At 44.8% G+C, this 16987-nt stretch overlaps 1 protein-coding gene across 1 annotated transcript in view; it reads left to right on the forward strand.

The window, feature by feature from the left end:
- Positions 1 to 15517, forward strand: part of DCBLD1 (discoidin, CUB and LCCL domain containing 1) — a 65021-nt gene extending 49504 nt beyond the window's left edge. Inside the window, 10 exon segments of the mRNA XM_032861962.1 lie at positions 576 to 709; positions 5781 to 5821; positions 7238 to 7447; positions 8022 to 8146; positions 8418 to 8565; positions 8654 to 8761; positions 10674 to 10755; positions 11069 to 11118; positions 12006 to 12125; positions 15011 to 15517. Of these exon segments, the coding sequence (XP_032717853.1) occupies positions 576 to 709; positions 5781 to 5821; positions 7238 to 7447; positions 8022 to 8146; positions 8418 to 8565; positions 8654 to 8761; positions 10674 to 10755; positions 11069 to 11118; positions 12006 to 12125; positions 15011 to 15480 (1488 nt within the window). The 3' untranslated portion in view covers positions 15481 to 15517.
- Positions 15518 to 16987: the final 1470 nt, after the last annotated feature.

Genomic DNA, 16987 nt, shown 5'->3' on the forward strand with positions numbered 1-16987 from the left:
CTGCTCTACAGGGAGCTGCTTCTCCCTCTCCCTCTGCTATTCCTTCCTCAGCCGTGTTATTTGCTGATGAGTGTGTGGGTCAGCAGGTTGGACTGGTCAGTTCTTAATCTCCCCTTGTCTACAAGAGCTCCTGCGGTCATGTGGCACGTCAGGTGGGGCCAGAGGGTCAAAGGTGGCCACAATGACATGTGTGGCAGTTGGTTGGGCTGTGTCATCTGCAGCAGAACCAAGCAAGTTACGAGGTCCATGCCATCAATTGGAGTACCTACACGGGGGCATGACGGTTGGGAGGCATTATTCCCTGGGGGGCCACCACGACTGTAAATTACCTACTTCCCTCTCTAGTGGATGGGTGCCCAAGTTAGTGTAAATGTGGGAACTCTGAAGTCATTTTGAGATGGCTATACAATAATTTTTCCCCTCCTCTTTTACTTTTTATTTAAATGAATTATAATGTAGCAATGTCGTGGGTCAAATAAGGATCCTGACCACATGTTATAAGAAGATGGAAACCTCCCACCATATTTTAAATGTGTTCTTGAGTAGCTGTGAGTGATGACATTGCTGTATTTCAGACCTCATTATTGTGCAAAGCCGCCATCCATGCAGGAATCATTGCAGACGAGTTGGGCGGTCAGATCAGTGTGCTTCAGCGCAAAGGGCTAAGTCGATATGAAGGAATCCTGGCCAACGGTGTGCTCTCAAAAGAGTAAGTACTTTGTCTTTTGTTCTGAGTAGAAGGTAACCCCAAAAGCATAATTTATCAGCTCACAATTTGGAAGGGACAGTGGGTTTATGATACCAAGGGTTCATCAGCTGCAAAGAATGTGTGTGAGTGCTTCAAGCAGCATTTACGGTGTCTTTGTGGAAGATCAGCCCAACAGTAAAGACGCTCACTGGTTATGCAGACAAGTGAGTTGAAATGGCACATCTCTGAAGGTCTGGAGCGAAGGAATGTTTCTACTCTCAGGTTCTTTGGGAGGAGAAAATAAAGGCAATCCGTTTTCAGTTTTCCCAGTTTTAATAAATTACTGGTTATCTGCAATATTGCCAAAGGTACTGAAGGAGACGGGGAACTAAAATAAGCCTCCATAGAACTGCCAAGCTACCCAGAAGATCCCCTAGAGACAAGCTCCTAGTGATGAGTAATAGTTGGGAAGTGAAAAAAAAAGAGGGCTTTTGTTAACATACACCTCTCTGCTTGCTGGTGTCCTCTGCTCTTTCAGCTTCATGAGAAAAAAGTATGTCAATTGTTCAATTGTATTAAACACTTCAACCTGAGCTTTTAATGCTTTTAGGTTTCCTCAGCTTCTGGAGTAGAAAACAAGAGCTGTTAGAACTAAATACAAGCCTGCCTTGTCGTCCAGGTTGTCTACCCATAGAAACAGGCAGCTTGGAATGGGCTAGAGGGAGGCTGTCCTCGGGTGGATGCCTTGTGAGAGAATGGTGATCTTCAAGCCACTATGTTTACCTCTCACTCCCTCCCTATCGGCCCCAGAAATGTCTTCCTGCTACCATGACCCCGTGTTTTTGGACAGGTTGTCACATAGTCTTGGTCCCAAAAATACGGCACAAGAGAGACTACAGGCATTTCAGGATCCAGAAGTAAGAAAAAGGAGGTCAGGGCCTGTATCCTCTACCACTCCCTAGACCATGTGCAGATCACCAACCATCCCTGCTCTAACCCCCTACCCTGCCATTTTGCTGTGGTCCCTGCTTGTGTGCAGAAAGAACACAATCATGTTTCTCTGTTCTGTTCTCCCAGTGGGTGTGGACCATCTCAACTGGTGAAAAGAAATTACATAAGGGGGTTGATAGCTTCCCCGGTTAGCATCAATACAGTGACTCTGATGTCATTTTGAGAAAGTTATACAGTAGGTTTTTTTTTTTCCTTCCCCTTCTGCTTTTTATTTAAATATATTACAGCTTAGTTTAGTAATATTGTAGTTCAAATGGGGATTCTGACTCTGAGTTATAATACTGTTTTTTGGGAAAATGTATCTTAAGTTCCAAAGAACCAGTTGATGAACTCGTAAGTGAACTTAGGGACCAATACCCATATCTGGATTGAGGTTTTGTCTTAAGTTCACAGGAGAGGGGATTTGGAAGCCATGGCTGAAGTTCGGGGAGAAATTGGTTAGGTCACCTTCATGAAAGAGGCAAGTCTTGGGTTTGGTGGGAGGCAGGATCCAGGCATATGGGGACACGAGAGCAGAGTCAAAGCCCAGAGAGGGACACAGAGGAGTTGTGGCAGTGAGTGCGCCATGCGGGCGTCCAGGGCCCTGGCTGGCGGGTGGCTGAGGGAAAAGGCAGAGCTCCCATGGGCATTCCTGAGTCGGGGCTGCAGGTGGGGTAACTGGACAGGGTTTTCCAGTCCATGTCTTTCAGAAGCCACACAAGTGATGCTGTATATAATCTATAGAAGGCAGCCATCCACTAAGGACTGGGTGCATGCAGTCTGCCCTCTGATGGGCAGGCTCACCACTCTGTCTTTGTGTTCCTTGCTTACAATGGGTAGGACTCCCCTCTCCTTTCCCCCTGGATAAGACTTTTAGCTTTGAGAGGCCCCAAAGTGTTCTTTTCCTATTATGTGAACATTCAAAGACAAATCAGTCCCAAATTTAAGATCTAAAAGCTTAGTACCTTTAGAAAGTAAAATCCTGACTCAAATAAATAAAATGTATATATGTGTGTATTATATTTAATTTTATGTATGCACACATGTATTTTATACATACATGTATGCATTTACACGTATGTACTATATATAAATATATGCATGCATGTAATCTATATACATATGTGCCACATATGTACGTACATATATTTTTTCACTTATGTATTTGCCTCAAGGTTTTTGGAACATAAATATTATATTCCGATTTATAATAAAAGTGATGACTTATACACACTAAGCTGTGTCAGCTTGATCTTGACTTTTGAGGATCTGTTTCTGTTTACATTTTTTATGGTCTGATATATTGACACCAGGGCACTATTTCAGGAATATGCCGTGCTGTGGCCTGGATTTGTTGGGAACCGCATCTCCGGATAGGAGCAAAGAATTGCTCTGGTTTTAAATCTGTTTTTTTGGAATCTCTTGCCTATGTTTGTATACATTTCGATGCTTCTTTTGTAGGATCATAAAAAGTTGAGCTTGTACTACTAGGATTTTATTTTACTTTTGAAAAAGCAATTATTTAAATCGTCAAAGAGAAGTAGACAAGTTCTTAATTACTTCTGGGCTTGATACAGATAAGGTCACTTTATGTAATTGGAAATTAAGTGTTGGTGCAAAGAGAAGAGTCCAGAAGTGTCCACCTTGAATGAATGAGGAAGAGTTTTACTTCACACCGCATGTGGTTATTTTGAACAAATTGTTGGACTTTTGTTTTGGTGAGAAGAGAAAGTCCAGAATTATTTCAAGGTCCCTTCTTCCTTCTAGCTCTGATTTTGCTCTGGCTCTTTGTCCTGAGCAGAGAGGAGTAAGTGACATGTGAACACATCTCTTGCACTCATCCCAACTCCCAGGTTTTGGGGGGCAGCTGTTTTGATCTGTGCTGGTTCGCTGTGGAGGAAGCAGTGCGCCTGCGGTCATTGAACTTCTGTTCCCACACATGATTGTTTGGTGTTCAGGAAAAAACACAGAAGGAAGCGCTGCCACTGAGGAAGAAGGAGTCCCTAAAGTAAATATCTAGGGTTCTTCTGGGATTCATCCGGGTCGGGTCACTTCCTTGATTTGAGGAGACCAGAATGGAATCAGGAAGAGAGCCTGACCTCAGCACGAGGGTGAAGGCTCACACCACCAGCAGCGAAGGCCTTTCTTTTGGTTTACATCAGCCTCCTCCTGATTGCTTCTGGAGAGCCCTCGGGGAAGGCTGGCAACTCCAGTAATCAGACTGAATTCATTTACCCTGATATGTGACCGCCTCAGAACCCCTTTGTTTCTAAAAGAGGAGGCTCATTTACCGATAGAATTCTCTGAGGGGTTGTACTTAGCTTACTAGAGGGCAATGGAAAAAACGTATTCCAGCTGATCACAGAGAAGAGCCAGGCAGAGAGCTGTTCCAAGCAGAGCCTTCCTTGGCAGTGTCTTCCCAGGGCTAACTCCACAGTTATCCTTCTTTCCCTAACTTCTCTTTTTCAACAACAGCCAAATAAATATTTTAGTGTCCTATGGCAGTGGGAGCAAGTTGAGGCCCTCCGAGTTACCCCGATATCAGGTGGCTTTATTTGGGTAAAATTTTAAGTATAATACTTAGTGCAGGAACATGAGAAAAAATGGAAAAAGCAGTCACATAGAGGCTCTAAATAAATTAATGAAACTTCGAATGTGAACAAGGTGAACCTTTCTTTAAAACTTAGGAGAGCTGGATCTTCTCCCCACCTTTGGTGCTATCGTGAATTGCGGCAAGTGCCGGGCCCCCCGTGGGTCCACCTTTTCCTGGGAGAAGTGATGGGTGGCTGCGCTGTAGTCAGTGCAGAGGTTATAAAAGAACCTTATTCAGAATGGTAGGGCTGTGGAGTCTCCACTGGAGAGTGGACAAGGAAGATGGACGAAAACGTCCATTCCAGGGAGTTAGATTGCCTGGTACTTTGAAACGACAGCAGCCACAAGAGCTTTGATGGGAAGGTTCTTAGACTCTTGTCCAGACGCTTTCTCGGTTCTCCGAGGATTTCAACGTTAAGGACTCTTTCTGTCCATGGTTGCCGGATATAATTCAGAGTTAAACATTTAAAGAACAAGAAGTACTCTCAGATTGTAAAGTAATTGAGCACAGCAGTGACATCTACGTCTTGGGCTTTCTCTAGTATCAATATAGTGAGTACTATGCACACAAGATTCATCTTGAGAACTCCGGATTTTCTACGTATTTTTATGCTGTTGAGTTGGTAAGGGATTTACAAAAAGGTAGATATGGTCTTGGGCCTTAGGAATCTGTTCCCCACAGAAGGAGACAGTGGCAGAACAAGGCCGATAGGATGTTTGCCTGTGAGAGTACCACACTCTGTAGAAATCTGAGTCCACAGGCCCAGGGATTAATGCCAGCTCAGCCATGGGACTGTACCCCAGCAGCGAGGCCCAGCTCAGGCCAGGTCCGTGAGATTTTCTCCCGCCGCACCTGTCATCCAGTATTGGGATGGCTCACGGCTGTGTGTCGCTTGCCACAGTAGGGAGCAGCGTGACTGGAGGGAGACGGAGCTGAGGCTGCCCCAGAGTGGCACTGCTGAAGCAGGGCCCCTCGGGGAAGGAGCAAAGTTTGTGGAGAAGGCAGCCTACAAATGACATGGTCATTCTTCAAAAAGTGGCCTGTCTTCTTCATTTCTCTCCGTGGTCCTTGACGATAGACCGCGGCCGGTGTGCGTCAGGGTGACTACTGAAGCAAACGGGAGCATTCAGGGCTGTCATTTCTTTCTGCCTCCAATGCCAGGGATTAATTAACTGGGTCTTAAGGTTGTTCCCGAGACTGTATGTGTGCACTTCCCTTCCCCACACAATGTGGCAATGATGGAAACCACGCAAGATGTTGACCCTACAGCAGTGACTCACAGTCCTGGACACTTGCCACCTGGGTGGCTTGAGGAACATTGCTTCCCTTCAATGGTGCTGAGTTTCTCTCTAGAAGGCCAGTGACGAAGAAGCTAAGAGCCTTGCCAGGGTGCGGCGAGGATCCCATGAGGTGCGGGAAGGTTCTGTGGTACCTGGGCTGTGGTGCTGTGTCCGTCATTGCGATCCAGGTGAGCAACTCACCTCCTCCTGTTTGTGTTTATTGTTGCAGTGGTTCCCTGTCCGACAAGCGATTTCTCTTTACCTCCAATGGTAAGGATCCTGTTTCTCCTAAGAATTTGATGTTTTAAAGTCTTCAGTGGTAGTGTTTCCTCCCAGGCCCCTCCGATGATATGGTTTAAAGGATTTTATTTCTTTCCCCCCCCCACAGGTCACACAGCACCAAGTATGATGTAACTTAAAAACACCGAGACAGGGCACCTGGGTGGCTCAGTGGGTTAAAGCCTCTGCCTTTGGCTCAGGTCATGATCCCAGAGTCCTGGGATCGAGCCCCGCATCGGGCTCTCTGCTCAGTGGGGAGCCTGCTTCTCCCTCTCTCTCTCTGCCTGCCTCTCTGCCTCCTTGTGATCTCTGTCAAATAAATAAAATCTTAAAAAAAAAACACACAAAACACCGAGACAGTAACTCAATTAGCATGAAGTAGAACATATTTTTCTTTATAATCTAAGCTCTGTCAAACTTTATGCCAAAAAAGTAAAAATTCAAAATGCCATTTATGTTAAGATAAATGCCTGTTAGATTTTAACAGGAAAAGCTTTTATTTATTTATTCTTTAAAAAGATTTTATTTATTTATTTGTCAGACGGAGATTACAAGTAGGCAGAGAGGCAGGCAGAGAAAGGGGGAAGCAGGCTCCCCGCTGAGCAGAGAGCCCAATGCAGGGCTCGATCCCAGGACCCTGGGATCATGACCCAAGCTGAAGGCAGAGGCTTTAACCCACTGAGCCATCCAGGCACCCCAGGAAAAGTTTTTAAATATTACAGTTTGATTTATGTTTATCTTGAATAAAGTGATTGAACGTGAGTGTGCAAAATAAAGGCTTTTTAGCCCCTCCGTCACAAAATACATTCTGTGGAAATATTCTCTCAACATAAAGTAAAATGTTTCCCGGAGAACAATATGAGTATGTCTTCTTTGTCCAGGAGAAGAGTGTAGCCTTTATTTGCTAACCGCCGCATTGTCTTGGACATGGTAAAAGTAAGGTCCTAAGGACAATGTTGAGTACAATTTACTGATCTTCAGAGCACCCGGATGTCCTTTCTCTTCAAGGACACAGACAATAAAGTCCCCTCTAATCAAATGAGAAGAAACTTCGGTATTTTAAACCTTTAAGACACATTGTACTTTGCTGAAATGAGAGTGAATTTAGAGATCTCAAAAGGAAAATCTATAGTGGGAACAAAGAGATGTCATTTATAGGGGATGTGACTTCAGTGAGATCCATTAAAAAGAAAAGTAGCAAGTGGAAGGGACCATAGTACAAATGAGTCAGATGAAAAGTACAGGTTATTAAAAACTCATAATTAAACAGTTGATTTGATACCAGAATGGAAATAAATCAACTAAATGATTCTAGATGAGTTGGAGTACTTTTGTTTGTGTGTGTGTGTGTGTGTGTGTGTTTATATCTGAAATACTTTCTTGGCTTTTTTTTTTTTTTTTTTTTAGGTTGCAGCAGATCATTGAGTTTGGAACCTGAAACACAGATCAGAGCTTCTTGGCAGTGGGTCAGTGAGATAGGAGAAGAGGTTCACTGGTCTCCTGGCCATGCCCAAGTTCAGGGCCAAGACCTGTCATGGGCTTCGAGGGACAGTGGCAAGAACCGCAAACAGCGCGAGTGGCTAGAGACTGATTTGGGAGAGAAAAAGAAAATAACAGGTACAGTTTCACAAATGCAAAATGACGGGCAGTTGAAATTATATTTCTGAGCTACATAGGTACCTCTTTAGTTACATCAAAGTATTCTGTGTCTTTTCTAAAAGTAACAGGCCTTCACATTGTCTTGATGGGAAGAGCCTGTGTGCAGATTTTAAGTGTGGATATATGGATTAGATTAAACTTTTTTTTTTTAAGATTTTATTTATTCATTTGACAGAGAGAGAGAGCACAAGCAGGGGGAGCAGCAGAGGGAGAGGGAGAAGCAAGCTCCCTAATGCAGGGCTTGATCCCAGGATCCAGGGGTCATGACCTGAGCCAAAGGCAGATGCTTAACCGACTGAGCCACCCAGGCACCCCTAGATGAAACCTTTTTATGGCATGTTGTCAGTATGGAAACACTCAGCTGTGGTCAGGTTTCAAAATGCAAATAAGAATAATTGGTCTATAAAATGATTTAAGATTTCAAGGAGGAAACAAGAAAAAAAAAAAGAAAGAAAGAGAAAAGAAACCTGGAATTGTACTACATGCTATATATATTGTAAAATCTAACCTATCAGTAATATTTTCTTACAAGGAATTATGACCACAGGATCCACACAGTCAAATTTCAACTTTTACGTTAAGAGTTTCGTGATGAAGTTCAAAAACAACAACTCCAAGTGGAGGACCTATAAAGGAATTGCGAGTAATAAAGAAAAGGTAAGAGAAACTGGAGGAAAGAACTGAGTGGGAGAGCAGGTCGCCAAATGTTTTATGTGTGTTTCCAGAAAACAGATCTGCAGCACTGCCTTAGTTAGGTAACTCAGCCTTTGTTGGCAAAGCCTTATAGCTTCACTACCAAGTGTGTCTGCAGAACTACAGCAGACCTGGGTTCCTGGCTTTGGTGTCCTACAACCAGCTAGGGGTTGGGTGGGAAAGACAGAGGAGCTAACTACCAGCATCTTCAGGTCAAAGTTATTTGATTCTACAGGTGTTTCAGGGCAACTCTAATTTTCGGGATCCAGTGAGGAATAATTTCATCCCTCCCATCGTGGCTAGATACGTGCGGGTTGTCCCCCAGACGTGGCACCAGAGGATAGCCTTGAAAGTGGAGCTCTTTGGCTGCCAAATCACACAAGGCAAGTCAGTGAGTTACTTGGCTCTGCTCGTGCCCTCTCACATATGGTTGTTACTCATGGGGTTCTTCCAACATCTCCTCTGCCTTAGGTAATGATTCATTGGTGTTGCACAAAGCAAGTCCAAACACTGTCAGTGCCACTGAAAGAGAAGATGAGATGATCACAAAATCCGTCCCCTCTCCAGAAGTACCCACAGGTAGAGCACTAACTGTTTTGTGGTTTCCTCAGGAGGATAACCAGACTCTATGTGATGATTACAGTAGCTTCAACAAAAACTTTTTTCTCTGTCGTATGAATGTCTGGAGTCAGAGGGTCCACAGGTAGCTGGGTGTGTGTAAAGTGATGTATAAACACAACTCTTCCATACAATACTGTAAGTAGAAAAAGCAGTATTTGCCCTTCAAACTCTGGGTAAAGATTTTATGGAAAAATCATTATCACCTCCATACAATGGAATACTCTGCTGCCATGAAAAATAAATATGTTTAGTAATAGGGGAAGCTCTGGGGTAGAGACAAACTTAAGGAAATTTGCAAAGGACAGGACAATCCATGTAGCACTCTACCAAGTGTGCAAAAAAGGAAATGAAGAGGGGTGCCTGGGTGGCTCCATCTATTAAGTGTCTGCCTTCGGCTCAGGTCATGATCCCAGGGTTCTGGGATCCAGCCCCACCCACATTGGGCTCCCTGCTCCACAGTGAGTCTGTTTCTCCCTCTTCCTCTGACCCTCTGCCTGCTTGTGCTCTCTCTCAAATAAATAATTTTTTTTTAAAAAAGGGAATAAAGAATGAATATATATATAGATAATCATTCCAATATCTCTGGAAGAATGTCAAGAAACATAATCTGGCTTCCTGTAGAGGAGGAACAGAAGTAGGAGGGAGACTTCCATAAACTTTTTGAAGTTTGAATATGTAAACATATAACCTATTCAAGTAGTAAACATTAAAAGTACATTTTTTTCAGAATATAAAATGATTTGTGTAATTTTATAAAATTCAGGAAGATTAGAGATCTAAATATGAGAGTAAAAATAAGCCATAAATTAGCATCCACAGATAATCACTGTATTCCACTGTATCCACTCAACCATATTTATCTATAACTTTGAGAAAAAATGGTAGCATACCACATATTTTGTCCTGTAGCATAGATTTTTTTGCTTAACATTGTATCATGAGCATCTGCCAGTGTTATTAAGTAGTTAAAAAACACAGTTGCTAATACATTTATAGTATTTTTTCCTATGGACATACCATCACTTAGTTAACCATTCCCTTATTGTTGGAAGTTTAAGTTCTTAGATTTCTCCCAAATTTCCACTCTGGTAAATAATAACCCAGTTATTTACGACTTTTGTTCCTTTTGAAGGTCCTTATATCCTCCTCCACCCCCACCTCCCCCCCATTTCATGAACTACACATTTCCACTCCTGATCATCCCTTTGTTGATGATCCCTTCTCAGGGATCACAGATAAAGGGTGAAGAACAAATATTCCTCCTTTAGTTTGCATAGTGTGTACAAGGTTGGGGCCTGCTTTAGTAGCTGTTAAAGTGACTTCCTTTTTTAAAGTAGGAAGATGTGGTGCTCCGTGAGCAGAGTGGAAATGCTCTCTGAGGTCATCGGGCTGCATTTCCTCGTAGCCCACTGCTCCAGAGCCCTGCTAATGGGAAGCCCAGGGCTCTTCTCCCCTTTCCCCCAGCTCCTGTTAGTGCACACGTGCAAAGCCTCCCACCATCTGGGGGAACTGGTTTCTTGAGCAGATTACCTCCCAACCAGCAGGGTGGGCCAGCGTGAGCCAGCGTGAAACCTTCCCCTTCAATTCTGATTGTGAAGCCTAATGTCGTCCCAACAAGTTCAGAGTAAATGCTAATCCCTGAAGACCACCAAAAATTGCCATTTTGGGAAAAAAAAATTATTTTCCTAAACTTGAGCCAGAAATTTTGTATCCTCTCTGTTTGCTTTCTGATATCAGGAAATGCCTAGCACATATTCATTTTCCCCGTATTAAACCGTTGAAGACCTTTCAAATCAATGTTGAGTTTTAGACTGTGAACTTGGGCTGTAGCTCATTTCTGTTGTAATATGGCGGCTTTCCCTCTTCCTAGGAATAAACATCACAGCTGTTACAATTCTGCCGGTACTCCTTGCCCTGCTGCTTGGAATAGGAATCTTTGCAGCCTTTAGAAAGTATGTGCCTTGGCATTTTTAAGTTTCTTCTCTAATTATGCAAATAATCACAAAACCAAACTGTTTGCTTTTCTGATGTTCATGTGTAGAGAAGCAGCCTTACTTTGGCCAAGATAAAATGTTAATACATGTTTTAAAAACAAGTTGGGTAGGGGTAGAAAGTATTCTTCTACTAAAGAATTCTTCTTCTAAAATTCTAAAATTCTACAAGAATTCTTCTACTAAATTATTCTTCTGAAGAATTCACGTATTCTTCTATAATAACATTTACCACTTAGGAAGCTTTTCAAGTAAGATTCTTTTGTCTCTATAGGAAGAAGAAGAAAGGAAATCCATATGGATCAGCTAAGGCCCAGAAAACAGGTTGGTTTACAGAAAACTCTACAGTTTTATTTTGTCTTAGGGAAGGGACAGGGTCTGCAAATTAAAAGCATGATTAGGTCTGTGGCACACACTTAACGTGGTTAAAAAAATAAGCTCTATAGCCTTTAAGTTAGCAAGCCTAAAAGGGATGGAATATTGTATCCTATCTCTTTATTTCAACTGGAAGTTTTCATGGCCAGTTACTTTTACTTTTGTTCAGCATTATCCCATCATTTATCAACATTCATTTTTTTTGGAGGGAGGGTATTGGAGTTTAGGCCACCCCATTGCCTGTCACCCAGGAGAAGTTATAAAAGCCCCATTTTCACAAAGTACGTTGTTGGACCCACATCTCCAGGCTTCCACGGTATTTCCCATCCTGGGAAAGCAAAGGAAGAACCAGGCAGGGTTCAGGTTCAGTTGCAGAGAATCCTTAGGACTACAGGATGCCCATGCAATGAGTCATCTACAGTCCAGAGAGACAGCAGCAGGGCAGGACACCTCTGAACCTTAGGAGCCCTCTGGGACACCACCTCTGCAGAGTCTCAAGAGCCAGAAGTGTTGGTTCCCGAGACACGAGTGTCGCATCTGTGCAGATGATGGGAAGCCATGCCACCATGTGTAACATAGGGATAATCTGGGACACGAGGGGTACACAAATACATCGTGAAGGCAGGTGGAAAGCATGGTTGGGATGGTGTTCACTGTTGTAACGACTGCAGTATGCTGTCTCTACTACATATATCTGAGGAGCCGTGGCCACTCTCTTTACACGTAAGGTCAGCCGGCAGGAGGTGGTCTGACCCCGACTCATCAAGAAACACATCATGGACAACATGTGTTATGCTTCTGAGATATTAGTTTGTTTTGTGTTATCTTTATTCCAGACTGTTGGAAGCAGATCAAATATCCCTTTGCCAGACATCAGTCCACTGAGTTCACTATCAGCTATGATAATGAAAAGGAAATGACGCAAAAGTTAGATCTCATCACAAGTGATATGGCAGGTAAGTGGCAACCCCCTGGGACGGTGCTCTCGGGTGGGAAGTGCTGCTTCTGGGAGAAGGGAGACCAGGAGGGAAATAAGCCCATTCAGACGAGGCTGGTACACTGACGGGCTAGAACAGACCTATAGCAGTGGCCCCAAGGTACCACAAAAATCTGGAAGCCCTGAATTAATCTGTTGCTAAGGTTTTGGTGAAGACATAAGAAAGAGGGACTGGAAAGATGAATTAAGCACAGCTCCTGCCCTTATAGAAGATGAGCTGGGAGAGAAAGAAGCTGTCCAGTGTTAGAATGGCCTCTGTGTCGTGATAAGTCATCCCTGAAAGTCAAGCTTCTCAAACTGTCTTGGGGGAAGGATCCTTTTTTTTTCTTCTTTTGCCTTTTAAAAAATTATTTCTAATTCATCGAGAACTAATACTTTTGTAAAATACAATACAGTTGGCCCTTGAACAACAAGGGGGTTAGGGATGCTGGCCCCCCTGTGCAGTAAAAAATCCATGTATAACTTCTGACTCCCCCAAAACTTAACTACTCATAGATTATTGCAGACAAGAACAACCTACTGTTGAATCCATCCTTAGAAATAACATAAACAGTTAACATATGTTTTATGCATTAGATAATATATATATATATATATTTTTTAAGATTTTATTTATTTATTTGAGAGAGAGAAAGACCATAAGCAGGGGGAGGGGCAGAAGGAGAGGGAGAAGCAGACTCCCCACTGAGCAGGAAGCCCAATGGGGGGCTCAACCCTAGGACCCTGGGATCATGACCCGAGCCAAAGGTAGCCGCTTAACTGACAGAGCCATCCAGGTGCCCGTATATATTATATTCTTAGAAGAAAGTAAGTTAGAGAAAATAAAATATTAAGAAAATCATAAAAAAGAGGAAAACACATTGCCAGTACTATGCTGTATTGAAAAAAATATCCGCCTATAAGTGCACATACATAGTTTAAACCCCTGTTGTTTGGGGTCAACTGTATAAATTAGGGCAAAACATTTTTAAAAAGACATACAAAATACAAAGCTCTAATTCTTTTATTAGAGCAGTGGATGTAAAGTTAGTCTTGAATTGCTTTGAGTTTCTAAACACTTGCTCTCAATTTGTGTACTCTTTCTGCAGACTTGTCTCGGTTCTCAGATACGTAGGCATCACTAACTGCACTCTAGGAGCACTGCTTAGCTTCTCGCTCCCCAAAGTGCATTCTGAGGGCCAGCAGCATCAGGGAGCTTGCTAGAAATGTGGGCCTTCAGGCCACGCCCGGGCCCACTGGCCCAGGAGTTCCCAGGTGGTGCATGTGTGTATCAGTCAGAAGACCACCACTGGAAAGGTTGCTTGAGCTGCTTCAGGGCAAAGAGAGCATCTCTCCACCCAAAATCCATCTTCTTATTTCTTACCCCTTGACCCCCACCAATTCTAGTACTACCTTGTAGATAAAACAAGAGGGAAGACCCCCTTGTCTGTCTTCTTCTTCCTTTCATTGTTCTTTAGCTTCTGGTGCAGCCTGTCCTCCTCCCCCACTGTGTGGTCCTTCTTGGGCACCTTGACTGTGAGAGCCCCCGGGGCTCGCTCTTCCCCCCCACTTAGCCACAGTCTCTCTCCTCAACAGCTGCACCCCCCTGCTCCAGAGCTCCCAATAGAGAGCCCTTCCTTGCATTTTTGTCTGCTCAGCTGCTAAGCCCCGACTTCCCTCCCTGTCCCCCAAAAGTCAGTAATCTTACCTGCTGGACTACCTGCGAATGTCACCAGTTCCTCAGTGGGTCCAAAATTGAACCCATTGTTCCTAACTCTCCCCATGACTGCTCCATACATTCTCTTCTGAGTGGCTTCCCGACTGTCTACCTCAGGCATCTGGGCTTAACATCTGGGAAGGGGCCTTGGCTCCCCTCTTTCCTCACTCCCCACATTGTTGGTAATACATATTGCCTGAGTCATGTCTCCAAGGGATAGCCTTCCCAAGGCTGCTGCCAGACATCTTGCGTGTGACTTACACTTTTTCTTTTTTTCTCATTTTTTTGATCTTTCCCTCTTTAGCCAGCTTCCTGGTTACCTTTAACTCTGCCAGTCTCTTCTTGAGAATCCTCAGTAGGTTTCTTTTATGGAACTAAACCAAACCTGCTAGTAAGGCACTCAGTGTTCTCTATGTGGGAGTCTACAATTAACAGTGTGCACTTGGGATCTGAGCTCGACCTCTGGCTCCATTGGGTGCTTAACTTTGTGATCTTGGAGAAGTTACTTCATCTCAGCCTGCTTCTGTTTTCCGTTTGTCAGATGGAGTAATAGTCACTACTTCATTGTAATTTTTTTTGAAGACTTCATTAACTGATACCTTAGTATCTTAGAATAGTGCCTGGCACAGAGTAAGGACTCAATAAATGGGAGCTTCATTGGTATCATCGCCATTGTCATTAGTCCCCAACCTATTCTTTTGGTCTTGGTTTTCCATTAAAGTACCCCATGTCCCTCATACTCTGACCACATCAAACTCTCTTTCCATGGTTTTTTAATAGGTTGTTTAATAACCAGTCCCGTTCCTCATAGTATTTACTGCCTCCACCTCCAAAATCTGGCATCCCGAGAGCCATTTTGAGAGCGCCATGAGGTATTTCCCTCCCGTCCCCCAGGTGTGGGGAAGCGTCCTCTCTGCCTTTTCCAGGTTCCCGCGACCCGCTGAGGCTTCCTAAAGCACGAGTTCGGTTGTGTAAGCCCGTGTGTGTGGCACCTCCGCCTTTTATACCTCAGGCTTTCTCATCCTACCTGCTATGTGGTAGGCACTCAGGCAAGCTGGTTCCCCAGGGCGCCGCCTCTGCAAACAACCGGCTAGTCCCGGCGTCCGTGCGGCGCACACACGGTGTGTCTCCTGCGCTTCTAATTGCAGATTACCAGCCGCCGCTCCTGATCGGCACAGGGACCGTGACCAGGAAGGGCTCCACCTTCCGCCCGATGGACACCGAGGCAGACAAGGCCGCGCCGGGCGCCGAGGCCGGCAGCCACTACCACTGCCCCCTGTCGGCGGGCCGCCACGAGTACGCCCTGCCCTTGACCCACCCCGAGCCCGAGTACGCCACGCCCATCGTGGAGCGGCCCGCGGCTCGGGGGCATACCTTCTCGGCGCAGGGCGGCTACCACGTGCCGGGTCCGGGGCCGGCGCTCGCGCCCTACCAGACGCCGCCGCGCCCCGCGCCCGCCACCGAGCGCCCGGGCTACGATCAGCCCACCACCGGCAGCCCGGCGGCGGAGCGCGCCCACCGGGACTACCAGGAGCCCCCGGCAAAGCCCGCCGCCTACGCGGCTCCCAGAGACTGCCTCCAACCCCAGAGCCCCACGGCCATGACCGCTCTCCTGTGAGCACACTGTGACGGCATCCTGCTGCGGTACAGAGCGGCGGGCTGGGTGCGACCCTGGCAGACGGGAGAGGGGGTCAAGAGTGCGTGTGCGCGCGGGTGTGCCTGAGATTTCATAGGATCCTGCGGTGGAGCCCTAGGGCCCACGTCCTACTGTTTACAAAGTAGTGCATCTGGTTTTGTTCTGACCCTTCGGGCAAGAGCCTGTTGGGTTTTGTTGGGCTAGGAAAATGACAATTTTCAGATGGCATTTTCATTTCTCTGTGACACTGAGCTGCTTCCGTATAAAATGTGCAATCTGTACAGAGTTGTATTTAACATGAATTAAAGTAACTTAAGTTCGCTCAATCACCTTTTCTGCACAGAGGCTAAGTGGGAGAATGAAGCTGTTGCAGAAACGTGTGTAATAGTATGTTCGCCCGAAGTCTATTTTATCTGATAGTATGTTCGCAGCAGGTCTGTTTAAACTTACTCTTGTTGTTATTGTGGCTCATTTCCTTTCCTTTGATAACCAGAACTAAAAGCATTGCTAACATTCTTTTGGAAGGAATGAAATTACTTGAAGCAGGAGAAACACACCAGGGTGGTTGTTAGCAATTATGATTGTAGATTAAAACACAATAGCACACAACCACCTCAGCAGCTGCCTGTTCCTTGGACGCCACTTGGGTTAGGTTCCTGCGGGCCGCCGGCGGCTTGCCTGCCTGAGGGGTCCTGGGTCTCCGAGGTACCGGCCTTCATCCCACTTGGCTTTCCTCCTCACCTCCGCCCGCAGAGGCGGTCAGGCTTTCACATGCAAATCCACCTTTCCAAACTGTCTGCAAAGCCAAGTGCGGAGACGCAGGGGCCACCAAAACTGCTCTCCCAACAAACTGAATGAAGGTGGCGCAGTGATGACAGCCGAATTACTGTGACAGATGCTTTTGTACCTCAGATTAAAAATATTGCTGAGGTCAGACGCCCACATTTTGCATAACTTTCTTCAGAAATAACACATTGTCACTATGAAACAAAGTTATTTGAGGTGTGTTCTTGCAAAAGGGACAGCGGCCAGATCCACATCTAGCTTTTCTACTGAGATGGTGGGGAACTGAACTGATTTTGTTTCTTACAAAATCAGCGTTCTCTCTGATTCCAGATTAGCCCAGACCTCAGCTGTACCTCGTGTTCAGTGCTTTTTATCTGTTTGCGTTGAGTTCACTGTGCAGAATTTGCCCTCTTTTGCCAAAGAGGAAAATGTGTGTTTGTTTAACAAAATGTGGACCAAAAAAAAATCCTCTACCTAAAAAATATATCATGATTCTATTTGTATAACTATGACTTTGTGTGAAACTATAAATCTTAAAATAGGATGCTGGAAGTTCACAGCAGACATTTTGGTTATTTTAGGGTATAAACTGTTTACTTTGTGGAGTTTACATGGTTTTATATGCATACTAATTGTAATAATAAACTATGCCAAATCGCAGTGCCCCTGCCTCTCACTGGTGTCTGCTAGCCAAGCTGTTGAA

The sequence above is a fragment of the Lontra canadensis genome, unplaced genomic scaffold, assembly GCF_010015895.1.
Source record: "Lontra canadensis isolate GAN:19392208 unplaced genomic scaffold, GSC_riverotter_1.0 scaffold23, whole genome shotgun sequence".
Taxonomy (NCBI): Eukaryota; Metazoa; Chordata; class Mammalia; order Carnivora; family Mustelidae; genus Lontra; species Lontra canadensis.